The 10,081-nt window shown below is 36.9% G+C and overlaps 1 protein-coding gene and 1 pseudogene across 1 annotated transcript in view; one reads left to right on the forward strand and one right to left on the reverse strand.

Moving 5' to 3' along the window:
• The window catches only part of NUP107 (nucleoporin 107), a 36,154-nt gene extending 26,651 nt beyond the window's left edge, over window positions 1–9,503 (reverse strand). Inside the window, exons 1-6 of the mRNA XM_016148469.2 lie at window positions 9,374–9,503; window positions 7,520–7,611; window positions 6,955–7,041; window positions 6,219–6,334; window positions 3,641–3,785; window positions 531–634 (exon numbers count right to left, since the gene is read on the reverse strand). Coding sequence (XP_016003955.2) covers window positions 531–634; window positions 3,641–3,785; window positions 6,219–6,334; window positions 6,955–7,041; window positions 7,520–7,611; window positions 9,374–9,399 — 570 coding nt within the window. The 5' untranslated portion in view covers window positions 9,400–9,503. The remainder of the gene's footprint in view (window positions 1–530; window positions 635–3,640; window positions 3,786–6,218; window positions 6,335–6,954; window positions 7,042–7,519; window positions 7,612–9,373) is intronic.
• LOC118614259 lies at window positions 4,488–4,606 on the forward strand (annotated as a pseudogene).
• Window positions 9,504–10,081: the final 578 nt, after the last annotated feature.

Consider the following 10,081-nt stretch of genomic DNA (forward strand, 5'->3'; position numbering starts at 1 on the left):
TTTATGTGTGTACATATGTAAAAATTTAACATATTCTAGATTTCAGAGTCAACAATAACAGCCCTGGGTACATTTTTTTCTCTCTGTGTATCTACTCAGAAGATAAGTTAAATCTAACCCATACCTGACAGAATCCTAACATGAACCAATGGAGTACCAATGAAAATTAAAAATAAGACATATTCAAATTATGCCTGCAAAATAAGATTGGCACCAAAACATCATTTCTAAGCCAAACTTCAAATCCCTCCTTGTACTAAAGCAGTAGTTCTTAACCTTTTTGGGACTGAGACACATGTGAAGATCTAATGAAAGGTATGGATATTCCCCCTAGAAACACAAAGTTGTTTATCAGGAGGTTTAAGGACCCACGATAAAATAAACTTTTCTCAAACATTATGATTAGCATCTCCTCTTATCAAAGGAAATTAAGACATTTCCCCTAAATACAGGTTGATATTGTTCAAAAAAAAAAAAAAAAAAAACTAAGAGTACTGAAAGTTGACCAAAAATGGAGTGAATTAACTTACCTGACCACTACAAATGTTTTCATACTCTTCTATAAGGTCAAAAACTGTAGTTGAAGAGTGCTTCAAAAAAGACTGCAGGAAATCAGAAAACATACTCATGGATGCTAGAACAACATTAAAAAGAAAAGGGACAAAAAACATTAATTGACATATTTCCGGGTAATTGTTTGAAAACTTAAAAGCATAGCTATGAGTCCTTTTTAACTGCCGTATTTTTTTTAAAAAAATATACTTGTGATAAAATACACATAACAAAATTTACCACTGTAATCATTTTTAAGTGTACAGTTCACTGGCATTAAGTATATTTACACTGTTGTGCTACCATTATCACTATCCATTCACTGAACTCTTTTCAGCTTTCAAAACTAAAACTCAGGATAGCCAAAGCAATCCAGAGAAAGAACAAAACTAAAGGCATAACACTTCCTGATTTCAAAATATACTACAAAGCTATAGTAAGCAAAACAGTATGGTACTCACATAAAAACAGATATACAGACCAACAGAATAGAGACTCCAGAAATAAACTCCCACATATATGGTCAACTAGTATTTGACAAGGGAGTCAAGAGTACTCAATGGGGAAAAAATGGCAAAGATGATAGAGGCTCTGTTCATCCCTCTGGTGACCAAATCAAAGTTATGACGGAAACAAGGAGCAGCAGCAAGGACAAACTGCCTGGGATCTAGATGAACAAGCCATATAACTAGGGAGAAATCCGAGAAAGCACCCTGAAATGGCAGAAAGTAGGACAGAGTGAGGACGCGGGGCTACTCTCTCCCAAGCAGCTAAGTAAGATGGAGACTGCAGCAGTAGCAGACGACTCTTAAAAGGGCCACGTCCGTGAGCAGATTTTCGCCGTGACAGACCTGCTTACTCTGAGCACCAGTGCCTGTTCAGCTGTGCGCAGAGGGCACAAGGGACTTACAGGGAGATATTGTTGGAGAAAGGGTGGAGGCGAAACTCGCTGATACAGAAGTAACAGCAGTATCCATTGTTCCCTGTTGAGCCCTTCCCTTTCCCAGTGCACAGACACAGCACTGCCATTGCAGTGAAGTCATCAAACTCAATAACAGAGGTTGCTCGGCCCAGAGGATTCCCTGAAACCCTGTCTCCCCCAACCTGAGCCCTACCCAAGCCACATCCAAGTATATCCTCAGCAACTCAGATACACTTTGCTGAACAGTGCCTAGACACACGCTAGAGGCAGCTGGCCTCAGTTTCTGGTTGACCTTATGAGGCAACTATAAGCACAGCATCTGTGGATTGCTTGCAGAATCTTAATAAGTGGCCCAGAAGGGACAGAGGCTTGGACTAAATTTGGCCCGCAGCTGAACCTCTCTCAAGACTGTGCCACTGGATACCTACTTCACAAATCCACATTAATAAGACTGGGAGACTTAGGAGCTTTGCTTAGTACATAGAAACAGACACGGAAAGGCAGCCAAAATAGGAAGACAAAGAAGCAGAAACCATATAAGAGAACAGAACAAAGATCCAGATATAATGGAGTCAAGTAATCTAATAGATGCAGAGTTCAAAACACTGGTTATAAAGATGCTCAATGAACTTTTGGGAAATGTAGAGAACTCCAACAAAGAGATAAAAATGGAGATGGAAATTATAAGAGGGAACCAGTCTGAAATGGATAAGACATTATCTGAGATGAGAAGTATATTAAATGGAATAAACAAAGGAATAAATAAAGTGAATAAAGAAGAAGATCAAATGCCCTATCCAGAGGACAAGAAAGCCAATCTGGACACCCAATCACGATGGCAAGAAAAAAGAGGCCAAGACTATAAAAATGATTTAAGGAAGATATGGGACACTATTAAGGCTCCAAATGTTCGTCCAATTGGCATAACTGAAAAAAATCAAGATGTTGAACAGCTGTTTGAAGGAATAATGATGGAAAACTTCCCTAACCTGGTGAAAGAAATGGACATTAAACCCCAGGTAGCTCAGAGGATTCCAAAAATCAGGGATCCAAAGAGGCCCACACCAAGACACATCATAATTAAAATGCCAAAGGTTAAATACAAAGAAAAAAAATTTTAAAGCAGCAATAGAAAAACAAAGAATTACAAATAAGAGAACACTCATACAACTGGCAGCTGATTTCTCAAGAGAGACTGTGCAGGACAGAAGAGCTTGGCAAACAATATTCGAAAGAATGAAGACCCAGGATATACAACCAAGAATAATTTATCCAGCAATCTATCATTTAGAGTTGAAGGACAGATAAAGAGCTTCCTAGACAAAAATAAACTATAGGAATTAATCACCACCAAGCCAGAATTACAGGTAATGTTGGAGGGACTTTTTTAGGAAGAAAAAACATGTATCAAAAACAGAAATAAAAACGGGTAACAACTACATTCCTATCAATAATTTTCTGGATATGACAACAAACGTATAAGAAACAAAAGCAAAAATCAACAAGTAGTACTACATCAAACTAAAAGTTCTACACAGCAATAGAAGCAATCGACAAAATGAAAAACAACCTATGGAATGAGAGAAAATACTTCCAAACCCTATATCTGACAAAGAATTAATCTCCAAATATATATAGCACTCATATATGTTAGCTTATGATAATAATAAATGATGAAGGACCTATGTAATAATGTGTAGGTACAGAAACACCAAAGTCAAAATTTTTTTTCCCAAAAGAGAATGGTAATAACCAACTCAAAATCAGAAAGATCACCGTACTACTTGAAAACATAGCATCGGCATCCAGGCCAAAACAAAACATGTCCACAGTGTTAGAAAAAAACTAAACCAAAAGAAAAAGAACAGCTCTTTTAACAGCACAAATATAAAAAGAATAAAAATATTAGAGACTTGTCTAAAAACCTAACAGGCTGCTGGTTACACTGAAGGATAAAATGGCAAGATGCAGCTCCAAATGAGAACTAAGAGGGAAGTTTTCAACCTTATAAAGCTACTATATCAAACAGCTTAGCCATTCCCATAACCAATTAGCTTAATAAAAAAAAATTTAGTGATGACACTCAGGAATAGGAGTGGACAATTTCTTTGACCTTAGTAAAGTGACAAACTACTTTGTTACAAGCAAAGCTCAAAGTCATTTTACCAGCTTCTCCAGGATCATCCTCCCTTAACATAACAGCACTGAGAGTTACGTCCTCTGTTACACCATGGGGCTCTGTGTTCGTGAACAGCCCTGAACGCTGTGCTGAGAATGCAGCAGCCCAGTTACTGTCATCCAGATTAGTTACCTTACAAAAAAGAGAAGACAGAAAAAAGGAATAAAGCTACTGCCATTGAGTGAATAAAGACATTAATACTGTTAAATTTTTAAAAACTTTATGTATGTGTTTTTCATTTTCAAGAGATAATCACAGGGGCTATTTTCTTAAGGAAAGTGTGGCTTTTTTTGCTTGTTTTCTTCTTTGTACTACTCCTTAGTTAAAACAAAAAGTCAATAAAGATTTTATTTTTGTTACATTTAAGATAATAGTAATAGGTAAATAAGGAAGTCCTACTGTTTCTAAGTTAACATTAATTTTTTACTTTGGGGAAATTATACTAGACAAGTGTCCAAGTTTCTTCAACAAATAAATGGCAATTAAAAAAAACAAATGCAGAACTTACAGATTAAAAGACTTAGGAGACATATCGAGCAAATGTAATGTGTTGACCTTATTTGGTTCCTGATTTGAACCAAACAATTTAAAAACATTTGCCAGAACTGAGAAAATGTCAACACTTAATAAAATATATAATAAAAAATATAAAATGTACGAAATGATAAAGGAATCAGTCTGTGTGTGTAGAGGGGTTAGGTGTGCTAACAGCATAGCCACATACCTCAGAGACACTGCAGGTTTGATTCCAGACTACCACAATAAAGCGAATATAGCAATCAAGAGAGTTACACGACTTTTTTGGTTTCCCGGTGCATCTAAAAGTTATGTTTAGTTTATGGCCATTCTACCCTGACCAAGCCCAATCCTGTCTGATCTCAGAAGCTAAGCAGGGTTGGGCCAGGTTAGTACTTGGATGGGAGACCACCTAGGAAGACGAGATGCTATAGGTGTAAAAAATAAAAAATAAATAAATGATTATAAGTTGACAAGACCCTTGCAATTTGTGAGGTCAACGGAGGGTTGCCTCGCCTAAAAAATATAAATAAAAAAAATTTTTTTAAGTTATATTTATACTATAGTCTATTAACTGTGCAATAACAGTATGTCTAAAAAACCACAATGCACATAAATTAATTTTTATTGCTAAAAAATGCTAACCATCATCTGAGTCTTCAGCAAGTCATAATTTTTTTGCTGGTAGAAGGTCTTGCCTTCAATTTATTTAACAAATGCAGTATCTGTGAAGTACTATAAGATGAGATATGTCTGCACTGTGCTTATATTACAGAAAGTGTCCTTATGTCTCAGAGGTATGTATTAAAGTATTTATGGATAAAATGGTTACAAAGTCTAGGAGTGTAGGGGAAATGATGAGCATGTAGATGAAATAAGATCAGCTATGTTAGTAACTAATGAAATTGGGTAATGAACTCATGGAGGTTTATTCTATTCTTCTATTTTTGGACACATTTAAGAATATCCATAATAAAAAGTTTTCTGAAGTTCACATTTATTTAAAATTCATGCATGAGCCAACAATAAAAAAATCACTTTAAATCACTCTCCTCAATGAACAATGCTAAAATGAGTGCTGGGACTCTATATATTCATTCAGTAGTAACTATGGACTAAGGAGAACCTTGCTCCAGCTATTAGACTGATTAATAGTTCACTCCCTTCTACATACTTATCATTATTAGTAAAAGAATCAAATGGAAAATCTTACATAGCAATGACATTGTACATACAGAAAATTATTTTGCTCCACAGTCAAATCTTAGTAGGTAGATATATGGTAAAATTAATGTAGCAAATAATTTTAGTTCCTTCAGGACAATCTATATGTCCAAGACCACTTCTTATAGCCAATATTAAAACTGACATAACAAATCAAGACTATACCTCTGACTACAAAGTAATTTCCAAATATTTTATAATAATCAATACCTACTTATTCTATCCTAGCCCTTAAGAGAGTAACAATTTTACTGTTACTCTTGAAGTTCTGAAGCAGTAATTATAAGTCATCTTTTGCTTAAACCAAGAGGCAGTCAATTCACTCATGTTTTTAAGTACAAGGTAAATCCTGCCAAAATAAACCAGTTTCATAAGCAGAAAATTGTTCAATGACTAGATTACTAGATATTAACACTCTAAAAATTCACAACACTGTAATAAATATTTTAAAGATTGAGTTAACATTCTAATACAAAGAGAGGTTTAACATGCAAAACCATTCTTCAGAAAACACCTAATTTAGATAATTTCTAGTGCATGTAAAATTTTCTGTGCCTTTTTAATAAGCCGAGCCAAATACAGAAGAATCATTTTTGACACTAAATGCGCCATAATACTCTACTGTTCCAATAAAACTCTTCTGTTTCTTCTCAGTGAGATACAATTCTTTTTCTAGAGTACTTAAATACCTACCTAAGTCGAGTTATTCTACATCACAATTCATGACATTTCTTCTATTTTAAATACTATACCATAGTGATTCCTAAAGAGTGTCATATCATACTTTTATAAAAAAAGAAAATTTCAGCCCATTTTTCTACATACCATAGACAGATTTCCCAAGAACCCTGAAGACTGTGTAAACCGGGGCGACCTCCCTCCTGTTCCAAGAATGCAGGAAATATCTGGCTGCCTGAGGAAGCTTCGGTTAGGTGGAGTAACTACAAAGAAGAAGTTAATAAAAAAGAATCCAGAGTGCATAAGTTCGACCAGGAAAACAGAACAAGAAAAAAAATCAAGAATAAATAATTTTCAGTTTTCAATTATTTAGATTCTAACCAAATATGTTAAATATTAACATTTACAGGACACAGACTTATTTTGGTACTACTGAACCCACCGAGAAAAATTTTACTAAAAATAGAGATGCCTTCATTATAACATAGAAAAGGGCACTAATGAGTCAATAGATTCTTTATATTCTAATTTTATAAACTATCACACTGAAGAAGCAGTAATACTGTTAAAGTGCACGGGTTTTGGAGTAAGCAGATCATTATTTGAATTCTGGTTCCATTACTTACATATTTACTTATGTTATCATTAACTTCTGTAAGTCTCATTTTCAGGTTTCGTAAAAGAGATATATCTATGTCATAGTCATTGTATACATATGTAAATTACAGTGCCTTATACATAGTAAGAGTTCAATGAATAGTAACTGCAGTCATTATTTATTCTTAATTATTGATATTGCAACCAAATATTGTATTTATTACATGTATATGTGTTAGCTATTATTTTTATTATTATTAAATGCTTTATGAGCAAAAAATCTTACAAGGTGGTCGAAATGAACTGGGAGTTCGAGGGATTATCTGGTTTCTCGGCGTAGTAGTACCAAAAATTTCATCGTGGGATGCCCGAACTATAGGAAGTTAAGAAAAGTTTTCCATGTAGAAAAGACACATTAAAGTCTGAATTAATCATATTTACACTATACAAAATGTGTGAATACATTTTTCAAGGAACAGGTATTTTATGACTACCATTTTTTTCTATGCAAAGAGTAAATAATTCCCTCTACCATTTAAATTCTCAGACATCTACACATTGAACTAGGAATTCTTAGATTTCAAATTTAAAAAGGATATCTAATCTCAGCAAATGCTAACTATAATATAAAAGCAGTAAAATCAAACATCCTCATTGTCAGGGAAATAGAAGTTAATCTCACTGAATTTCAGCATTATATTTACCAAATAACATAACTGGGAGTCGAAAAAATTAATTTCTGCAGCACTTTATTATTATAGCTAGTGTTTAATACCTCTCATAAAAATTCTATAATTCTGATCCCAAACATGTTGCAATTTTTATAATGATGTTTAAAATGCAAAGGATACTTAAAACTCTTTTTTGAGCACTCTGTTTCCGTGCGGTACGTGTCACCTCTGCCTCCCGGATCACAGGGGATGACATCTCTCCAAAGCCACTCCTAAAATAACATAATCAAGCTCACATGAGTGAAGTGAAGATATAACATTTGCAAAGAACTTTATCATCATGACTGGAACAAAGGACCGAGTCAGCCAAGGTACAGCTACATCCCAGTAGCCAGCCACATCTTTGCTTTTTGTTGACAATGTCCTTCCAGCTCCAAATCCTAATCTCTCAAAGTCCTGCATAAATTTTACCTGCACAAAAACTTCTTTGACTTTCTAGCACTCACTGTTTTCTCCAATACATGGAATCTATATTATAACACTGTTTTAAATAACTGCTTCATGAAGGTAAAATTTTCCTTGTTGGATTGAGGAGTTCCCTAAAGAGACAGCAGGAATTATCTCTTCAAAGGATTTTCTATAGCCTCCAAAATACTTCAAACCATAGATACTATGAAAAAAATCTATTGTTCGAACTGGTGAGATGGGAGGCTAAGTAAAAAAGAATTCTAGTAAATGGGAGAGAACTAATACTTCGTTATTTCTCTCCACAGTACACTAAGGGTGTCTTCTGGTCTTCTGTCTCAGTATTATTGTAGTCACACTGTTCCAGATTGCTTTTGTCATTCTCAGCTCAAGATCCAGAAAATAAATCATGTGAATTAACGGACCTGTATTTTAAAAGAAGAATCTAACATGCTTTTCCTCCACTTAAAACCTTCAGAAAGGTAGCTACCTCTGGCCTGCAAAATCAAGTCCAAACTTCCTACCATGGTTTTTACAATCTGACCCCAGTTTAACAGTTCAGTCTTATATTCAGCCAAAAACATCACCTGCATACAAACATATACATCTGATCATTCACAAAGCATGCACTTTCCTATCATTACACCTCTATACATGTTTCTTTTACAGAGGCGGACATTTGCCCCCTTGGTCCACCTGCTGAGCACTTATTGAGTTATCAAACAGCCTCCTGGAATCTGGAGACACACAGATACAGGTTGGCAACTTGGTTCTTCTATTTGTTACCTTCCTAACTTTGACCAAGTTCCTTGACCTCTTTTAGTCCCAGCGTTATCTATGAAAAGAGGATCATAATACCTGTCCTCACAGGATTGCTACGAAGATAAAATTAGCTATTAACATATTTTAAATGTTTAAGGCACTCATTGTTGGCTACTATTATTACTGAAAGACTAACTTGGAAGGTACCTCCTTTCAGAGGTCTTCCTGATACCTCCCGTGACAGTGACAGGGAGACTTAATTGCTTTTCCCACAGAGCAGTACAAAACTGTTTGGATTGCTTGGTTGTCTCCTCCACAACACAACGAATTCCCCAAGACCAAGAACCTTAAATAACTCATCTGTGTCGCAGGAGGATAGCATAGTGACGGGGTCATAGGAAGAACTCAATTTAATCTGATTCTGGAATTTGTAATCAGAAAGTCTAGGATGAGATTTCCAGTTCTGTCAATGACTGGCTTTGTGATCTTGGGTACGTCACTCAGCATCTCGAATGCCGGGCCACCTCCTACCTTGCCTTTTCCAGGAGCGAAAAATGTCAAGCAAAAAGGCAGAATAGATGGCAGAGTCCCCGTAAGAACGCAGGGGATTATCATAATCCACATCCCTCTTCCACCCAAGTGGCCGTTCTTCAATCACCTGCAGATTCTCCCACCCCGGGAGAGCCCTAGTGTCACCACCACCAGGGCCCTCCTTGGCTTCCTCTGGGAGTGGGGTTCCACCTGTTTCGTCCTGCCAAAGAAAAGAAGGACAAGTCTCCAAGCTCAGGAGTTATCACCAGAACTGACCTGTCCATGATTATAGCTTTTTCCATGGACGTCCTTGCAAATTCGGCTCCAGGTTCGCCACCGCGTTTCAGCCTTCCCGCTCTCCGGAAGCAAGCGCTTCGACCCGGAAGCACATCCTAGTGAGTCGCCGTGAAGAGCAGAGGTAGGGGCGGGGAAGAAACCACTTTTCCTTTAAGCGCAGGCGCAACTTCCACCTACAGCCTCGGGTCCGGTCTGCGCAGGCGCGAAGGGATGCCCGTCAGTGACGGCGCGGGGCTGGGCCGGGCAGGAGGCGGGGCCTCACCGGATTTAGCCGGGAAGCGCGGCCGCTGATTTGCCTGCCTGGCATTTGTGGGCGCGGTCCAGGCGCCGGGTTATTCTACCGGGAAAAGACATACCAATAGTTTAGAAAAAATCTGAAGTCGTTTCCAGGTATTCTCTGTAAGAAAGAACCTGGACTTGGAATTCAGACGTTCAGACTCTGCCATACACCTCAGGGGTCCCTTGTTCTCACTGTACTCACTGAATTGTAATGTAAACCTCCCACGGATTTTGAAATTGTTTTCCATAATGGTCATTTGTTCTTTACTTGTTATGTCTCCCTATTAAAGAGGAAAGGATTGCCTGTCTTAAAAGGCATACAAGGCGATGATGATATTACCCTCTATTTCAAAGTGCCATATAGGCAAAAACTAGTACATCCTGGCCCCGAAGGAATCCTTCGAAGTT

The sequence above is a fragment of the Rousettus aegyptiacus genome, unplaced genomic scaffold, assembly GCF_014176215.1.
Source record: "Rousettus aegyptiacus isolate mRouAeg1 unplaced genomic scaffold, mRouAeg1.p scaffold_m13_p_2, whole genome shotgun sequence".
Lineage (NCBI taxonomy): Eukaryota > Metazoa > Chordata > Mammalia > Chiroptera > Pteropodidae > Rousettus > Rousettus aegyptiacus.